The 20,322-nt window shown below is 40.9% G+C and overlaps 1 protein-coding gene across 1 annotated transcript; it reads left to right on the forward strand.

Annotated features, from left to right (window-relative positions):
• Positions 1-6,257: 6,257 nt before the first annotated feature.
• On the forward strand, positions 6,258-19,973 carry LOC129854860 (complement C1q tumor necrosis factor-related protein 7-like). The gene is made up of 3 exons (XM_055921983.1): positions 6,258-6,306; positions 12,392-12,631; positions 18,975-19,973. Exons 1-3 carry the CDS (start codon positions 6,258-6,260, stop codon positions 19,601-19,603), a joined length of 918 nt encoding a protein of 305 aa, XP_055777958.1. The 3' UTR covers positions 19,604-19,973.
• Positions 19,974-20,322: the final 349 nt, after the last annotated feature.

Genomic DNA, 20,322 nt, shown 5'->3' on the forward strand with positions numbered 1-20,322 from the left:
TCTTAGGGTCATGTATAAAAATGCCCAGTTGCCCATTGTTTATGGCTAGAAGAAGAGATCTCAGTGACTTTGAAAGAGGGGTCTCTAAGGAGCATAGGGGGTTTAAAGAGGGTGTGTGTGTGTGTGTGTGTGTGTGTGTGTCACCAGATCTCAACCCATTGAACACTTACGGGAGATTCTGCTGCAGCACCTGAGAGCATTTTCCACCAACAAAAGACCAAATTATGTAATTTCTCGAGGAAGAATGGTGTCACATCACTCTTATAGAGTTCCAGACTCTTGTAGAATCTATGCCAAGGCACATTGAAGCTGTTCTGGCTCATGGTGGCCCAACACCCTATTAAGACACTTTATGTTGGTGTTTCCTTTATTTTGGCAGTTACCTGTATGTAATCTAGTCTTCTTGAAAAGTGATTAAATGTTGCGTTATAGATTAACCCAGTCAGAGGCTGGGCTCCACTGGGACTAGTAAATATAAGGCCAGGGTCATTGTGCAGTCCATATGATATACTGCTTAGCACAGCAAGCATCCTGAGAGAGTGTGGGAGCGAGGGAAGGAAGTTTCAGAGTAAATGGGTTTTGAGATCAGTTTTGACAGATGGCTAGGTTTGACCATGACCAGGGTAAACGTGACGGTCATTTGCCCACTCAGAACACCTACCTGTGATTCCACTGAGAAATGGTGTGTCAGTAGCCAAACACCAGCCAGGATCCCATCCTACAGCCCTCCTTTACCAAAGGCCCTATTTCCACCTCCTCTCTGTCCTTCTTTTACTGTATATATAGCTCCATCTAGAGGCTAAATGTGGCTATTGCTACAACTTCTCAGAGTAGCTAATACTGTACTTTACCTGAATGATCATGGAGTTACAAGAATCACACTCCAGAATGATGTATGGTGTCAAGAGTTGACTCTTTATGGTTGACTTTATGGAGGAAAAGACTGGTGCAAAGGGTGTGTGTTCAGGCCTGCACTCTGAACTTGAGTCGGTGATAGTTGTTTTGCTTTGTGGAAAGTTTGTAAGGAGACAGAGGGAGTGGATGAGGGAGAAAGAGGGAGGGGTGGGAGTGAAACGGAGAGGGGAAGGTTTACAAGACTCTTAAAGGGAGCAGAGAGACAGAGGGAGTCCTACACAGATGTTTGAGCACACAGGCGGAGGGTAGGAGAGAGACAGAGATTGAGAAAGACACTATGTTATCCAAGGACATTCTCCTCATTTCTCATCACCAAGGAGACAGGACTGTGACCAGGAAGAAGACCTGAGGATTGACACAAATATCATAATTTGAAGTCGTTCAAGTGGTCAACATGAGGAGCAGCTCTCAACTGGCAAATCAAACATCTGCATGTTCCTTCATTCCATACGTTATGTCAGTGCTATGATCCCTAAGATTATAAGCCCAGTTCCTTTGCACATTGATCTGGTATTGGTAGCCTATTTCCTGTATATAGCTCCATTATTGTGTATTTCATTTTAATTCCTCTTGTGTTACTACTATTATTTGTATTATTATTTTTAAACTCTGCATTGTTGGGAATCTACACCAGTTGTATTCGGTGCATGTAACAAATACAATTTTGATTTGTACGGGCCATGCATTTTTTTTATAGATCGGAGACGCTGACATGCTTTTACAGTAACCTCATCTGATCAACACCTTTGTCTTTATTGCTCATTTTAGCAGGCGTACCAATTTATAAAATGGCACTATGCTTTAGTCATTCTTTTAAGAATGTGTAAGTGTCCTTTCTTTCTCTGTGTGTGAGCGTGTGTATGCCCAGGTGAACACTTTGTCTCTGTGTGTGAGAATGTCTGCATCTGAGGCAAGTTAGAGTAGAGTCCGTGCTTTAATGATGGGTATGTTCCAGTGATGACATCATCCCTGCTGGGCAGAAATGGCAGACAGAGATTCTCACTCAGAGAATAAATAGTCCTAATTAACTATGGGGGTCCTAAGGGTATCTATTTCACAGTGCTGTCTGAGCTTGCACACACCAGTATGTGAATGTGTGTGTGTATGTTCATGGGGAGGGCTGTGTGTGTGTGTGTGTGTGTGTGTGTGTGTGTGTGTGTGTGTGTGTGTGTGTGTGTGTGTGTGTGTGTGTGTGTGTGTGTGTGTGTGTGTGTGTGTGTGTGTGTGTGTGTGTGTGTGTGTGTGTGTGTGTGTGTGTGTGTGTGTGTGTGTGTGTGTGATGTGCAGGTCAGCTGTTTCTTTACCCAATTGCTAATAACCCATCAGCAATCGCCCATGTGATAAAGTGATCATCTGAGGCCCGTGCCTGACCCTAACCCGCTAATATAGAAAATGCGCTGTACAGTACATTTTTTAGACAGGCCGTTTTAGAAAGGCCTATGTTTCTGTATATAATTTCTGACATTTTGGTTGGAATTTGTTAGTCAACTTGTCTGTAGTTAGATATATGCAGCTTCTCTTCTGTCATTACTTGTTGCCCTAGAAGACTAAATAATCCCTTGCTCACCAGAATAATGTCATAAACCGGTAGAATGAATGCTTCAATCTAGTTGACTGTAATGTTTTCTCTTTCATCTCTGCTACTACTACTCTCCTGCAGCAAAGATGTTTACTGACCAGAAAGAAAAGGCAACTCTAAATAGTTTCCATGCAAAATTTCAGTTTGACCAGTTTTAAGGACATTTAAAGCTGTGAAAACTACCCAACAAGATTTCCGTTCAGCTTGGATGCATATTTTATCTGGTTCTGGTACTATCAGCTTTTAGAACTAGCCGGCTACCACATGGTTACTCAACACTGCAACTTAGAGGCTGCTGCCATATGTACATAGACATGGAATCTCAGGTAATTTTAATAACGAAACACTAGTCACTTCAATAATGTTTACATACTGTTTTATTCATTTCATATATATATTCTGTATTCTACTGTATTTTAGTCAATGCCACTCCAACATTGCTCGTCCTAATGTTTATATATTTTTTAATTCCATTCTTTTACTTTTAGATGTGTGTGTATTGTTGTGAATTGTTAGATACTACTGCACTGTTGGAGGTAGGAACACAAGTATTTCGCTACACCCGCAATAACATCTGCTAAATATGTGTTTGTGACCAATACAATTTGATTTGATTTGATACAGATAGCACCTTTAGAGATGGTCCCTAACCGTGCATTCATTCTCTCAAGATGCTAAAAGAAGGAAATCAAATTTCTCCCCTCCTGTTCCCCAGTCAAAATGTACATTTGGTGTATCATTTTACTCTAAGAAATGCTTAATTGTGCATGAGTTCGTATTAAATTATGCTATGTGAGAAGTTATAGACCTACAGTCAGTGTCCAGATTTCAGGCTTGTATTCCATATAACCCATCTGAACCAGTAGCCTACATTTTCCTTGGCTGGCCATTTTGAAGTCCCAATCGTGTCAGTGTCAAATGTGTATAGCGCCTTACAATCATCACACATAACATAGTGTACTATCATCCTCTTTTACCACTTCACCAAATCATTCCCAAACATTAGGCTACTGTTTTGGACCTCCGTTCTATTTATTTTCAACTCTCCATTTCGCAGCTTTTCTGTTATTGAATTAAACTCCGAAGTTGTCTGTTTTGCCTCGCTGGATCTACTTAGCTTTTTCTACCGAAGTTCCCAAAAGCATTTAGCAATTGCTGTGTAGCCTATTTCGCGAGCGTAGCCTACACATCCTTGACACTTGCGTGATATGGAGAGTCCTACTGTAGGCCGGGTCAATCAATGTTATCTGCTACACTTGCATGACTGCTGGATCCACACGAATAAACACCATACAAAGTGCCTGGAATAATTGGTATAAATTAAAAAAATTACACTTAAAAACATATTTACTCACCTTCATAGTAAACCTCCATATTTACTCACCTTCATTCCTTTACACTTGTGTGTATAAGGTAGTTGTTTTGAAATTGTTAGATCACTTGTTAGATATTACTGCACGGTCGGAACTAGAAACACAAGCATTTCGCTACACTCGCATTAACATCTGCTAACCATGTGTATGTGACAAATTAAATTTGATTTGATTGAAAATGTAATAGGCTAGAAACATTTATAATAGTAGTAGTCTACATCAGTACAATAGAGGTAGGTCTACCTGTATGAAAAACTAATATATAAACGGCACAAATCTGTGTGTAGACCATGCATGGGATCATTTCCACGCAAAGTGTGAGATTTATCAATATGAACGTTTGCTTGAGAGTGTGCATAAATGTATGCACAGCCATGACCATGCATACGCACATTGCCCAGTGGTGGAATAAGGGAACTGTTTGTCAAGGGTAGAATATAGAATGGAGAAAATGATGTACACTGCTCAAAAAAATAAAGGGAACACTTAAACAACACAATGCACATTTGTGGCCTGCTGGAGGTCATTTTGCAGGGCTCTGGCAGTGCACCTCCTTGCACAAAGGCGGAGGTAGCGGTCCTGCTGCTGGGTTGTTGCCCTCCTACGGCCTCCTCCACGTCTCCTGATGTACTGGCCTGTCTCCTGGTAGCGCCTCCATGCTCTGGACACTACGCTGACAGACACAGCAAACCTTTTTGCCACAGCTCGCATTGATGTGCCGTCCTGGATGAACTGCACTACCTGAGCCACTTGTGTGGGTTGTAGACTCCGTCTCATGCTACCACTAGAGTGAGAGCACCGCCAGCATTCAAAAGTGACCAAAACATCAGCCAGGAAGCATAGGAACTGAGAAGTGGTCTGTGGTCAACACCTGCAGAACCATTCCTTTATTGGGGGTGTCTTACTAATTGCCTATAATTTCCACCTTTTGTCTGTTCCATTTGCACAACAGCATGTGAAATTTATTGTCAATCAGTGTTGCTTCCTAAGTGGACAGTTTGATTTCACAGAAGTGTGATTGACTTGGAGTTACATTGTGTTGTTTAAGTGTTCCCTTTATTTTTTTGAGCAGTGTATATTGTATGTTGAAAATATGTGAATTTGTGAGAGTTACATTTTTTGATTTCCATTGTCAATTCGTGCAACATGACAGGCTATATCATATAATTAGACCACATCAGGGCATTTGTTACAATAATAATCCATATAAAATACAGTCATTAGTTCAATTAGAGGCATGTGTGAAAGTGAAACCATTGTTGAAATACTATAAAAGACTGAGATAATGGGAAATTGAATGAGAGATGTCTGTCTTCCTCTGTTGGAAGATTTGAGACGTGATGCATTTCCAGCCTGGTCTCATAGACTAGACGTAACATAGTAAATGTAAATCCTGGACATTCAAATTAGTATGATATGTTATGTTTGGCATGGTTACCCAAATATTGCGAGTTTGAATCTCATCACGGACAACTTTAGCATTTTAGCTAATTAGCAACTTTTCAACTACTTACTACTTTTTAGTTACTGTGCAACTACTTAGCATGTTAGCTAACCCTTTCCCTAACCCAAACCTTAACCCTTTTAGCTAACCCTTCCCTAGCCAAGGCCTTGTACGAGCACTGAGGTTGAGAACAATTGGCATTTATCATTGGTGATCTCCTACCGTGTGTGTATGACGCTCGAAGGATTGTTTGATAAATCACACTTTTTCTATGCGTATTAATGTTCTATACTCCGTTTGTACAAAGTATTTTAGAATAGTTTCTCTGTAATATTGATAAATGAGGCCCCAGGACCCCCAGGACGCACATCACGTGTGTGTGTGTGTGTGTGTGTGTGTGTGTGTGTGTGTGTGTGTGTGTGTGTGTGTGTGTGTGTGTGTGTGTGTGTGTGTGTGTGTGTGTGTGTGTGTGTGTGTGTGTGTGTGTGTGCATTCGCGTATGTGCATGTGTTCAACTATAAAGCATTGGCATGTGTGAGAATAAAGTATGACTGTTTTATACAGATTATTTATATTATGTTCTATGGGTTATGATTCCCCTGATCATGAAGTTCTAAGTCTTCCATCTTCAGGGCGGAGTGTTCATTATAGAGATCCTTTTAAATTACTAGAGCAGCTATGTCATTAACCCTCAAAGTTCCAGAATGGTATGAAAATGGCAGCCATCCTGGTCAGGGAGAAATCCATACCAGTCTAATTGAAATGAATGGCAGTAGAGGCATAGGTGATGCATTTCCTGCATTTACTTATGCAGGAAAGTAAGGCATGTGATATATCAGAAATTGTGTAATATAGCCTAACTATTGTCAACCTAAAATATTATCATACAATTATAAATAGGGTTTACACAGGTTTTATACCAATTGTCTGTATAACAGCCTCTAAAATGATCAAGGCTCAGACTAAGCCCCAGATGCAGACACAGGAGGCAGATAGTACGAGTCTCAGAGTTTTTTATAGTTCAAGGGGCAGGTAAAAAGTAAGTCAAGGCAGGCAAAGGGTCGTAATCCAAATCAGAGTCAGGCAGGTACAGGACGGCAGGCAATTGGTAGGTCAAGACAGGCAAAGCTAAATCAGTCAAGACAGGCAAATCCAAATCAGTCAGGCAGGTACAGGTCGGCGGGCAGGATCAGGGTCAGGACAGGCAGAAAGGGCAGAACTGGGAAGACAAAGACAAACAAAAACTAGAGCACAGGAAACACGGGAACATGCTGGTAGAACTTGACGGGACAAGACAAACTGACAACAGACAAACAGAAAACGCAGGCATAAATACACAAGGGATAATGAGAGGCGATGGAAGACACCAGGTGCGGGGTGGAGACAAGCACAAATACAGGTGTAACAGATCAAGGTGTGACTAAAATATATGCAAACAGACAATAAATGTCTCAATGTTTGTTTTCTTGGAAAACTGTGTGTTAAAATATGATACAATATTAGTACTTTTTGAATTTACAACTTGTCTGTCCTATCATCAACTGATTTCAGCAAGTGTCTGGCTGTGTTGACTGCATAGTTTTTATGGAATGCTGGCATATTGGCAGTAAATTTGAAAAAATATTGGATCATCCCACTAAAACTAGCTGCAGGGTTGGAGAGTAGCCTAACTAATTAGGCTTACATGTACAGTACATTCGCAAAATATTCAGACCCCTTCACTTTTTCCACATTTCGTTACGTTACAGTCTTATTCTAAAAAGGATTAAATTGTTTTCCCCCCCTCATCAATCTATACACAATACCCCATAATGACAAAAGCAAAAAAAGGTTTTTATATTTTTTGGAGAATGTATTAAAAAGTGTATTAAAAACTGAAATATGACATTTACATAAGTATTCAGACCCTTTATTCAGTACTTTGTTGAAGCACCTTTGGCAGCGATTACAGCCTCGAGTCTTCTTGGGTATGATGCTACAAGCTTGGCACACCTGTATTTGGGGAGTTTCTCTCATTCTTCTCTGCAGATCCTCTCAAGCTTTGTCAGGTTGCACAGATATTTTCAAGTCTCTCCAGATATGTTCGATCGGGCTCAAGTCCGGGCTCTGGCTGGGCCACTCAAGGACAATCAGAGACTTGTCCGAAGTCACTCCTGCATTGTCTTGGCTATGTGCTTAGGGTCGTTGCCCTGTTGGAAGGTGAACCTTCGCCCCAGTCTGAGATCTGGAGCAGGTTTTCATCAAGGATCTCTCTATACTTTCTTCCGTTCACATCTCTCTCGATCTTGACAAGTCTCCCAGTCCCTGCAGCTGAAAAACATCCTCACAGCATGATGCTGCCACCATTATGCTTCACCGTAGGGATGGTGCCGGGTTTCCTTCAGACGTGACGCTTGGCATTCAGGCCAAAGCGTTCAATCTTGGTTTCATCAGACCAGAGAATCTTGTTTTTTCATAGTCTGAGAGTCCTTTAGGTGCCTTTTGGCAAATTCCAAACGGGCTGTTATGTGCCTTTTACTGAGGAGTGGCTTCCATCTGGCCACTCTACCAAAAAGGCCTGATTGGTGGAGTGCTGCAGAGATGGCTGTCCTTCTGGAAGGTTCTCCCATCTCCACAGAGGAACTCTGGAGCTCTGTCAGAGTAACCATCGGGTTCTTGGTCACCTCCCTGATTGCTCAGTTTGGCCGGGCGGACAGATTTAGGAAGAGTCTTGGTGGTTTCAAACTTCTTCCATTTAAGAATGATGGAGGCCACTGTGTTCTTGGGGACCTTCAATGCTGCAGAAATGTTTTGGTACCCTTCCCCAGGTCTGTGCCTCAACACAATCCTGTCTCAGAGCTCTACGGACAATTCCTTCAACCTCATGGCTTGGTTTTTGCTCTGACATGTCCTGTCAACTGTACGACCTTATATAGACAGGCCTTTCCAAATCATGTCCAATCAATTGAATTTACCACAGGTGGACTCCAATCAAGTTGTAGAAACCTGTAGATTAAAACCTCTCTGGTACGTTAGCGTCCCACCTCGACAACAGCCAGTGAAATTGCAGGGCGCCAAATTCAAAACAACAGAAATCCCATAATTCAAATTCCTCAAACATACAAGTATTATACACCATTTTAAAGATAAACTTCATGTAAATCCAACCACAGTGTCCGATTTCAGAAAGGCTTTACTGCGTAAGCACACCATGCGATTATGTTAGGTCAGCACCTAGTCACAGAAAACCATACAGACATTTTTCCAGCCAAAGAGAGGAGTCACAAAAAGCAGAAAGAGAGATAATGTCACGATCGTCGTTGGGAGAAAGAGAGGAGGACCAAGATGCAGCGTGGTGAGTATTCATTTTAATCGAATACTTGAACAAAACAAAAACAAAAAAACAACAAACAAACGACAACGAAACAGTCCCGTAACGTGAACACAGAAACACAGTACACAGCACAGTACAAAGCAAACTATGGTCAGGGCGTGATAGATAAAATGAATCACTAACCTTTGATGATCTTCATCAGATGGCACTCATAGGACTTCATGTTAAACAATACATGTATGTTTTGTTCGATAAAGTTCATATTTATATCCAAAAATCTCAGTTTACATTGGTGCGTTATGTTCAGAAATGCATGGTCTCAAACAAACATCCAGTGAAAGTGCAGAGAGCCACATCAAATTACAGAAATACTCATCATAAACATTGATGAACGATACAAGTGTTAAACATACAAATAAAGATAAACTGCTCCTTAATGTCAGATTTCAAAAAGGCTTTACGGCGAAAGCACACTTTGCGATTATGTTAGGTCTGCGCCTAGCCACAGAAAAACATACAGCCATTTTCCTACCAAGGAGAGATGTCACAAAAGTCAGAAATAGCATTAAAATTAATCACTTACCTTTGATGATCTTCATCTGGTGGCAGATGCACTATTGTAAAGTGCACCAGATGCACTATTGTAAAGTGGCTGTTCCACTGGATGTCATAAGGTGAATGCACCAATTTGTAAGTCGCTCTGGACAAGAGCGTCTGCTAAATGACTTAAATGTAAATGTAAATGTGGCACTCCCAGGTCTCCATGTGAGACAATAAATGTTTGTTTTGTTCGATAATGTCCCTCTTTATGACCAAAAACCTCCTTTTTGTTTGCGCGTTTTGTCCAGTAATCCGAATGCTCAAGGCGCGTGCACTAAGTCCAGACAAAACGTTTAAAAAAAAGTACAATAAAAGTTAGTAGAAACATGCCAAACGATGTTTAAAATCAATCCTCTGGTTGTTTTTGTCATAAATAATCAATAATATTTCAACCGGACAAAAGCTTCGTCAATAGAAAAAGAGAAACAAGAAAGGCGCGTTCCTGATCAGGTGCAGGACTCATGGCTGGAAACTTCCACTGGTTACTGATTGAAAGTGCTGTATCTCCCTCATTTTTCAGAGTAAAAGCCTGAAACAATGCCTAAAGACTGGCCACATGTAGAGGAAGCCACAGAGCTCGTGAACTGGGTCCTAAGTCTTTGTATGGTGGATAGGCTTTCAATGGAAAAACATCCTTTCAAAATAATAGTACTTCCTGGTTGGATTTTCCTTGAGTTTTTGCCTGCCATATCAGTTCTGTTATACGCACAGACATTATTTTAACAGTTTTGGAAACTTTAGAGTGTTTTCTATCCAAATCTACTAATTATATGCATATCCTAGCTTCTGGGCCGGATTAGCAGGAAGCTTAATTTGGGCACGCTTTTCATCCAAAATTCCGAATGCTGCCCCCTACCCTAGTGAAGTTAATGAGGAAAAACATTTATTTAATCAATTTTAGAATAAGGCTGTAACGTAACAAAATGTGGAAAAAGGAAAGGGGTCTGGATACTTTCTGAATGCACAGTTACATTACTAGCAAAAATATTATAATCAGATTATGCTACAGATACTTTTGAAAAACTAAATGATTACTTCTTGGATTATTTTTAAATTCAGAAAGGATGTTTGCGAGAAAGAAAATACATGATGACACCTTTCTGTTTACTCAATGACGTTCAAATCAGCATTGGAAAAAGATGCAAGTTTAAGTTTCTTCCACCTGAGCGAATCTAACCACAAGTCAGAGACCACTGTGATGACACACCAAATGCATTTGATGGATCCTTTTTGTCTTCTTCTAATGCCTCTTAAGGGGAAAGTAATTGAACGTAATTCGATTACGTTATCCAAAACTTACAATTGGCTACTGATGACAATATTGGACACGTAACTAGTAACTTTAAGGGATTACATTTAGAAAGGAACCTACCCAACCCTGACTGGCTGACTAGCTAGCTAACAAACATACTGTGCAGATTATGTTTTACACAATAACTTATCACAGCACTAGCTGACCACTGGTTTACCAACTCCGTTACCAAAATGGTTGACCTATTGTACCATCATAAGAATGTTCATGTCCATTCTAATATTCTAAGTCCTAATTATATGGTGTTCATCCTGTATCTCTAATATCTGACAACAAACTTAGCTGACATCTTCTTTACTAGAAGCCATGGAAACCCAATGTGTAATGGGTAAACCATATTTACGACCAAAACACACATTAGAATACACATATCCCCCCCCCCCAAAAAAAACGCACTATTGACAGAGACACACTGACGTGGAGCAGATGTACAAACACAGACAGAGACCTAACATGCTCACGCCCAGATGCCCATACATACACAAACAGCAGACACAAACAAAAAACAACAACAGCAGAATTACAGGCGTGAACATTATCCAGATCTCAAAAACATCTGTACCTGTCTGAATCTATGGTTCAGGTTTCTTTTACATTACTGATATATTAACTATGTTATAAGTGCTGAAGCTGGAGTAAACTCAAAACATGTTTTCCCACAGCTGCTTACAATTACTGCTATACATGTTTTTTGCATATTCTTTACAGTATTATTATCCTGGAATATAATTAATGTTATTAAGCATATCTAACAACCCTAGTCAATTATGCTTGCCTTTGGTGTGTAACTAAGTCTAACTTAATTTGTATGATTTAGGCCTTATGACTTATTACATTTTACCAAATAGTATCCAGATACAGTATGGGTGCCAGAGGGAAAGAGGCATCCATGATGTGGTCTCTTGTGTCCCTTCCATACAGCCCATTGCACCCCAGTCCTTACAGAACTAAGTTCCATCTCTTTCTCTCTAAATCATCACTGATCTCATTGCTGCTTAGCGCAATCATCCACTATTTTAACAACATTATTGCTATTGCATACTGTCAGTGTTTAGTGGATCCAAGAGCAGATAACTGTGTTTCTGTGTGTGTCTAGAAGGTTATTTCCCGATTGGGTTGCTCTGACAAAGTTGTTTTGGCTGTTGTCATAACTAAAGTATTGGCTTGGAACCAGGCAAGGCTTCTCTTACTGCATCCGCTAAAACATGACCTGTGACTGGGGGGCTGACAACAGAGAAGAGAAAGAGAGAGATTGTGTGAAAGAGAGAGAAAGAGTCCAAAACTCAGCGCTGTTCATTAAGACCCACATCTGGCCGTGTGGCTGTAGTTCAGCAGAAGTGTTGAGGTGTGTAATCTTGATTAATCTTTCAGTGTTTGTCGCTCTGTTTAAGGCATGTGTTGTTTTACAGGGGAATCTGCTGTGTTTTATAGTGCTGTGACTAATGCCTATATCTAGTCCCTACAATTGTATCTGAGTCTGTCTGGCTAGCTGACACTAGAACTAGCTCCTCTCCCTCCAGGAAACTGTTTTGTCTTCATTTCTGTTCGTATCTAATAACTGCAATCTAAACTGGGCTGTTTCTCAATTTAGAACTTAGAAGAAAGTTCTCAGATTTGTTAGATTAATATGCACACTACCATTATCAGAGCATGTCATCTGTTTGTGAATGTGGATGTTTGAGGTTGTGTATTACATACCTTCTCTCTCTCTCGCTCTCTCTCTCTCTCTCTCTCTCTCTCTCTCTCTCTCTTTCTCTCTCTCTCTCTCTCTCTCTCTCTCTCTCTCTCTCTCTCTCTCTCTCTCTCTCTCTCTCTCTCCCTCCCTCCCTCCCTCCCTCCCTCCCTCCCTCTACAGAGGTGAGGATGTGGCTGTTTGTGGCTGTGGCTTTTCTTTGCCAGTGTGTGATTGGTCAGCTGCTGGAGGCCAAGGCGAAAGGAGCTCCGCCTCGTCTGATCTGCAGTGTTCTGGGGTTGCCAGGGAGACCAGGTAAACCTGGCCCAAACGGGCCTCCAGGGGAAAATGGGAATATGGGAATCCCAGGAAGAGACGGAAGAGATGGCAGGAAGGGAGAGAAAGGAGAGAAGGGTGAAGCAGGTACAGTACTGACCTTGTATAACTCCATAAAACATCCACACAGTTCACATATTGACTCATACTGTATATTTATGTATTGTCTACATTAGCTTTATCAACATGTAATACAATACATGGCCAGATTTGTCAGTATCATCACAACATTGATTGGAGTCCACCTGTGATGAATTCAATTGATTGGACATGATTTGGAAAGGCACACACCTGTCTATATGAGGTCCCACAGTTGACAGTGCATGTCAGAGCAAAAACCAAGCCATGGGGTTGAAGGAATTGTCCGTAGACCACCGGGACAGGATTGTAGGCACAGATCTGGGGAAGGGTACCAAAACATTTCTGCAGCATTGAAGGTCCCCAAGAACACAGTGGCCTCCATCATTCTTAAGTGGAAGAAGTTTGGAACTACCAAGGCTCTTCCTAGAACTGGCCGCCCGGCCAAACTGAGCATTCGGGGGAGAAGGGCCTTGGTCAGGGAGATGACCAAGAACCCAATGGTCACTCTGATAGAGCTCCAGAGTTCCTCTGTGGAGATAGGAGAACCTTCCAGAAGGACAACCATCTCTGCAGCACTCCACCAATCAGGCCTTTATGGTAGAGTGGCCAGACGGAAGCCACTCCTCAGTAAAAGGATCATGACAGCCCGCTTGGAGTTTGCCAAAAGGCATCTAAAGACTCTTAGAACATGATAAACATGTTCTCTGGTCTGATGAAACCAAGATTGAACTCTTTGGCCTGAATGCCAAGCGTCACGTCTGGAGGAAACCTGGCACCATCCCTACCGTGAAGCATGGTGGTGGCAGCATCATGCAGTTGGGATGTTTTTCAGCGGCAGGGACTGGGAGACTAGTACAGAGCGGAGCAAAGTACAGAGAGATCCTTGATGAAAACCTGCTCCAGAGCGCTCAGGACCTCAGACTGGGGCAAAGGTTCACTTTCCAGCAGGACAACGACCCTAAGTACACAGTCAAGACAACGCAGGCGTGGCTTCGGGACAAGTCTCTGAATGTCCTTGAGCGGCCCAGCCAGAGCCCGCACTTGAACAACATCGAACATCTCTGGAGAGACCTGAAAATAGCTGTGCAGCAACGCTCCCCATCTAAACTGACAGAGCTTGAGAGGATATGCAGAGAAGAATGTGAGAAACTCAAAAAATACAGGTGTGCCGATACTCAAGGCTGTAATCGCTGCCAAAGGTGCTTCTCCAAAATACTGAGTAAAGGGTCTGAATACTTATGCAAATGTGATATTTATGTTTTTTTTTTATATATATATACATTTGCAAAAATGCATGTTTTTTTCATTATGGGGTATTGTGTGTACATTGATTGGGGGGGGGGGGGGGGGATTTAATGCATTTTAGAATAAGGCTGTAACGTAACAAAATGTGGAAAAGGGAAGGGGTCTGAATACTTTCCGAATGTACTGTGATGTCTTACACAGCCATTTTTCACCAGGCAGACCATGAGCCAGACAGATAAAGTTATGTGTGGTTTAAATCAAAACTTGTGTGTGAGGTGTGGTTTAAATCCAAGATTTCTATGTGTCTCAGCTTCCCAGGCAGTCTCCTTTTATTTGGGGTGTTTTTATATTTCCCCCACTGTTTAGACGCCTGGTTCTCCTGCTTTGGAGTGATTCAGTCCAAGACTTTATATGGGTCAGCGCTGTCATAGAAGCTGAAACAAAGTTAAATCACTGCCTCTGTTAGTGTCGTCCAAGTACTTCATGGCTTTAAGTCAAGTACTTGAGACATGAGCTCCCCTAAATGCAACAAAAGTCAAATTTGATGGGGTCTCTATGAACCATTCTCCTATTTGTTTCAAATCAAATTTTGGACTGCTACAGTGGTAAATATGAAATTTAAAGCTTCTTCTAAATTAAACGAACACCCCCAACTTCAGTGTCATCCTTTAAATCAGTTACAGTTGGTTCAGGTTATTTCAATCGCATTCATCTCTCTGTTTCTCTCTCTGTCTGTCTTGAGTTTTCTAGAAAACTTGCAACATTGTATTGACTAGGTCCAGCACGCTAGCAACTTGACACATTATCAACTCCCAGCTAGAACCTGACCTTCTGAGAACCATATGTTTCCTAGAACTTGGTGAGAGCGTGGTTGTCCTATGGTTATGTTTTATACAACCTTACCACAACTCTCTGGGAATGGTGCAGTATAGTTGCTGAGCTCTTCCGAGAACGTTAAGAAACAACGTTCTTCAGTGGGAATTTCAGTACTTCAGCATAATGTTTCCTACAGGTTTCCTCATAGTTCTATTTAAAGTCATATTCTCAAATTGTTCAGAGAACGTTAAGAAAACTATTCACAAAAAGCAAAGGAACACTTTAGTAACGTTCAGAGAACTTTCTAAGAATGTTATTTAAAACCATATACATTCCGTTCTCAGCATCAATAAAACTCTCTCTATCCTCTGTCTTCTTAAGTGTGTTCAGGTGTGTTGGCCGCGCCCACTAATTGGCCACACCTGATCTTAATGAGTCCTTGTTTCCTTTGAAATGGGGCCTTTTTGAATAGACTAAAATGAATAGCGATATGAGTTAAAAACCATGGCATGCTAGCTCCATCTTGGTGGCACAGTGGACTTTGATAGCGAACAGAAGATCATAGGTTTGAATCTCACTGACTTTGTGCCACAATAAAAAAGAAATGTGTTTGATTGATTATTGCCTAAGCAAATCAAATGTTATGTTTCCTATCTATGCTTGGAGTTCATAAAAGTTAACCCAAACTAAGTTAGCAGTGTTATTGAAACATGCTCTCAGAACATTATTCCAAAAACTTTCAGGGAACCATAGTAAAATGTTCTCAGAACCTCTCTGCAACCTAAAAATAAACATTCCCAGAACAGGAAAAATGTTCACTTCAGTTCTCTGAACATTTACAAAACTTTTAATTTGACCAGTCAGGGAACTTATGGCTTCGTTCCCAGAACCAATGGGAAACCAAACGCATTACGTTCCTACAACTTCCAAGGAAACAGAAGTGCTAGCTGGGCTGGGTCCAGCCCCCTAGCGAACTTGCAACATTGTTTCAACCTTGCCCTCACAGTTTCCCATGCCAATGAGCTTGGGACAGACAATTTCTTTATAAAAAAAGGTAAATTTGTCAGCAAGAAGCATCAATTAATTCAGGCTACAAGAGTTTAGGCCTAATGACAATTGCCGAATGTCATTACACTTTTTGCTGATAGCTGAATTTGCTGATCGCTACTGTACTTTATTGAGGAATAGTTTACTTGCTATGCCTGCGATACGTGGTTGTCCCACCTAGCTATCTTAAGATGAATACATTAACAGTAAGTCGCTCTGGATAAGATCAATGGTGGGAAAAGTACTCAATTGTTATACTTGTGTAAAAGTAAAGATAACCTAATAGAAAATTACTAAAGTAAAAGTGAAAGTCAACCAGTAAAATACTACTTGAGTAAAAGTCTAAAAGTATTTGGTTTTAAATATACAGTTGAAGTCGGAAGTTTACATACACTTAGGTTGGAGTCATTAAACTCGTTTTTCAACCACTCCACAAATTTCTCGTTAACAAACTATAGTTTTGGCACGTCGGTTAGGACATCTACTTTGTGCATGACACAAGTCATTTTCCAACAATTGTTATCAGACAGATTATTTCACTTTTAATTCACTGTATCACAATTCCAGTGGGTCAGAAATTTACATACACTAAGTTGACTGTGCCTTTAAAAAGCTTGGAAAATTCCATAAAATGATGTCATGGCTTTAGTAGCTTCTGATAGGTTGTGACATCATTTGAGTCAATCGGAGGAGTACCTGTGGATGTATTTCAAGGCCTACCTTCAAACGCAGTACCTCTTGACTTGACATCATGGGAAAATCAAAAGAAATCAGCCAAGACCTCAGAAAAAAATTGTAGACCTCCACAAGTCTGGTTCATCGTTGGGAGCAATTTCCAAACGCCTGAAGGTACCACGTTCATCTGTACAAACAATAGTACGCAAGTATAAACACCATGGGACCACACAGCCGTCATACTGCTCAGGAAGAAGACGTGTTCTGTCTCCTAGAGATGAACGTACTTTGGTGCGAAAAGTGCAAATCAATCCCAAAACAACAGCAAAGGATCTTGTGAAGATGCTGGAGGAAACAGGTACAAAAGTATCTATATTCACAGTAAAACAGTAAAACGAGTACTAAATCAACATAATCTGAAAGGCTGCTCTTCAAGGAAGAAGCCACTGCTACAAACCCGCCATTAAAAAGACAGGCTACGGTTTTCAACTGCATATGGGGACAAAGATTGTACTTTTTGGAGAAATGTCCTCTGGTCTGATGAAACAAAAATATAACTGTTTGGCCATAATGACCATCATTATGTTTGGAGGAAAAAGGGGGAGGCTTGCAAGCCGAAGAACACCATCCCAACCGTGAAGCACGGGGTGGCAGCATCATGGTGTGGGGTGCTTTGCTGCAGGAGGGACTGGTGCACTTCACAAAATAGATGGCATAATGAGGGAGGAAAATTATGTGGATATATTGAAGCATCATCTCAAGACATCAGTCAGGAAGTTAAAGCTTGGTCGCAAACGGGTCTTCCAAATGGACAATGACCCCAAGCATACTTCCAAAGTTGTGGCAAAATGTCTTAAGGACAACAATGTCAAGGTATTGGAGTGGCCATCACAAAGTCCTGACCTCGATTCTACAGAAAATTTGTGGGCAGAACTGAAAAAGCGTGTGCGAGCAAGGAGGCCTACAAACCTGACTCAGTTACACAAGCTCTGTCAGGAGGAATGGACCAAAATTCACCCAACTTAGTGTGGGAAGCTTGTGGAAGGCTACCTGAAACGTTTGACCCAAGTTAAACAATTTAAAGGCAATGCTACCAAATACTAATTGAGTGTATGTAAACTTCTGACCCACTGGGAATGTGATGAAAGACATAAAAGCTTAAATAAATCATTCTCTCCACTATTATTCTGACATTTCACATTCTTAAAATAAAGTGGTGATCCTAACTGACCAAAGACAGGGAATTTTTACTAGGATTAAATGTCAGGAATTGTGAAAAACTGATTTTAAATGTATTTGGCTAAGGTGTATGTAAATTTCCAACTTCAACTGTACGTATGTATCAAAAGTAAATGAAATTGATAAAAATGTACCTAAGTATCAAAAGTAAAAGTATCAATTGTTTCAAATGTCTTATATTAAGAAAACCAGATGGCACATTGTTCTTGTTTTTTTATTGACTGATTCACTCCAACATTCAGACATAATTTCCAAATGAAACATTGGTGTTTGGTGAGTCCACCAGGTCAGAGGCAGTAGGGATGACCAGGGATGTTCTCTTGATAACTGTGTGAATTGGACCATTTTCCTTTCAAAATATAATGAGTACTTTTGGGTGTCAGGGAAAATGTATGGAGTAAAAAGTACATCATTTTCTTTAGGAATGTAGTGAAGTAAAAGTTGCCAAATGTACAGATACCCCAAAAACTACTTAAGTAGTACTTTAAAGTATTTTTACTTAAGTACTTTACACCACTGGATAAGAGCATCAGCTGAATTACTAAACTTTAAAATGTAACAGATGTTTATTTCCCTTCATCAAATGGCGGGTGCACAGTGCACTGTTTGGACACACAGGTATCCTACTTTTTGAAGTGAATTGACAATCAGATGAAAACATCATGACTGGTTGTGTTTATGTCATATTAAAAGGTAAAACACGTTTACCCTTAAAATATATGTCTTTACTATTAGGCCCATAAAAAATAAAGCACATGCACAAACAGGAAGTACCTTGAACAAAATAGAGACCCCAGATTGTCACGGTATAATTAGCATTCTGGCTTTAAGATAAATCCTGCATTAGTATCAGATGCAAACATACTATATCAATGAGCTGTAAATGTCAGGCTCAAATCCACATAGACGCATTCTCAGACACACACATCAGAATAGCACTCATTTTTGCAGACATTCAGTACATGCACACACATGCATCCTGTCCATTCTTTCCTAGCTCCAAGAAAATGTATTGTGTGATGGTTTGGTTTGATACAATCACAGATCTCACCACACTGTACACCAGTCAGTGAATCACTGTCGAAACATACTGTTGATTGTGGCCGGATTCCAAGGGTGACATAATAACCGAGGATGGATGTGAGGCACTGAGTCTATTCACTAATAGTATGGTTGAACATGCACAGGGAATCATCTTACTCATATTACAAATAGGTCATCAATGCAGGTCTAAAGTGATACCCATAACTGTTATAGAATGGGTCCAAGGCAATACACAGCTAGAATTACAGTCAGTCTGATCGCCAACTGTATCTCTCTGTTTCAGGGGTAAAGGGGAAACTTGGCCCAACCGGTAAACGTGGCGAACAGGGTGTCCGGGGTCCAGGGGGGAAGAGAGGTCCTGATGGAGAATGCGGGGACGGGGGCCGACCAGGGCCACCAGGGCACCTTGGGAAGAAAGGGGACAAGGGCCAGCGTGGACCACTGGGTACAGCAGGCATCTGCAGGTGTGGCAGCCTGGTGCCTAAAGCAGCCTTCTCTGTGGGAATCACCAGCAGTTACCCTGCTGAGAAGGAACCTATCAAGTTCAACAAGGTCCTCTTCAATGAGGGCGGCCACTACAACCCAGAGACGGGTAAGTTCATCTGCGCCTACCCGGGCATCTACTACTTCTCCTATGACATCACCCTGGCTAACAAACATCTGGCCATCGGGCTGGTGCAGAACGGGCAGTACCGCATCAAGACATTTGATGCCAACACAGGGAACCATGACGTGGCCTCTGGGTCGCTTGTGATGTTCCTGAACCCAGAAGACGAGGTGTGGCTGGAGATCTTCTTCAAGGACCAGAATGGCCTGTTTGCAGACGCAGGGTGGTCTGACAGCCTGTTCTCTGGATTCCTGCTCTATGCAGACACAAACTACCTGGACTCACTAGCAGAGGACTATGCATAGGGACTTATAACGCTCAATAAAGGACTGAGAGGACTGAGTTGGTAGAATCCCCTTGACATATTTACAGCATCTATATTTCAGCATGTATTATTTATATTCTATATAGCTATGTGGGTGTACATGTATGCAAGCGTGTGTGTATGAGCTTATGTATTGTGGCGTGAGAAACAACATATTTTTTAAATGTTTTTTTATAATGTTTGTTTGGAGAAAAATGTCTAAGTATCTCAAAGGGATGTTTCATTAATAAAATTAATGATATGCACTCAGTCAGTAATGAATCTACCCTTTACTCTCTTTTCAAAGTATTGAATAGTATTAGAGTTGAATAATATTAGTGTTGAAGGCACAAGTACTATACAGCCAGTGCAGAGATATGATATACAGTTGAAGTAGGAAGAACTTTACATACACCTTAGCCAAATACATATAAACTCAGTTTTTCACAATTCCTGACATTTAATCCAAGTAAAAATTCCCTGTTTTAGGTCAGTTAGAATCACCACTTTATTTTAAGAATGTGAAATGTCAGAATAATATTAGAGAGAATTATTTCTTTCAGCTTTTATTTCTTTCATCACATTCCCAGTGGGTCAGAAGCTTACATACACTCAATTAGTACTTGGTAGCGTTGCCTTTAATTTTTTTTACTTGAGTCAAACGTTTCAGGTAGCCTTCCACAAGTTGCCCACAATAAGTTGGGTGAATTTTGTCCCCTT

Source organism: Salvelinus fontinalis, chromosome 5 (assembly GCF_029448725.1).
Source record: "Salvelinus fontinalis isolate EN_2023a chromosome 5, ASM2944872v1, whole genome shotgun sequence".
NCBI lineage: Eukaryota > Metazoa > Chordata > Actinopteri > Salmoniformes > Salmonidae > Salvelinus > Salvelinus fontinalis.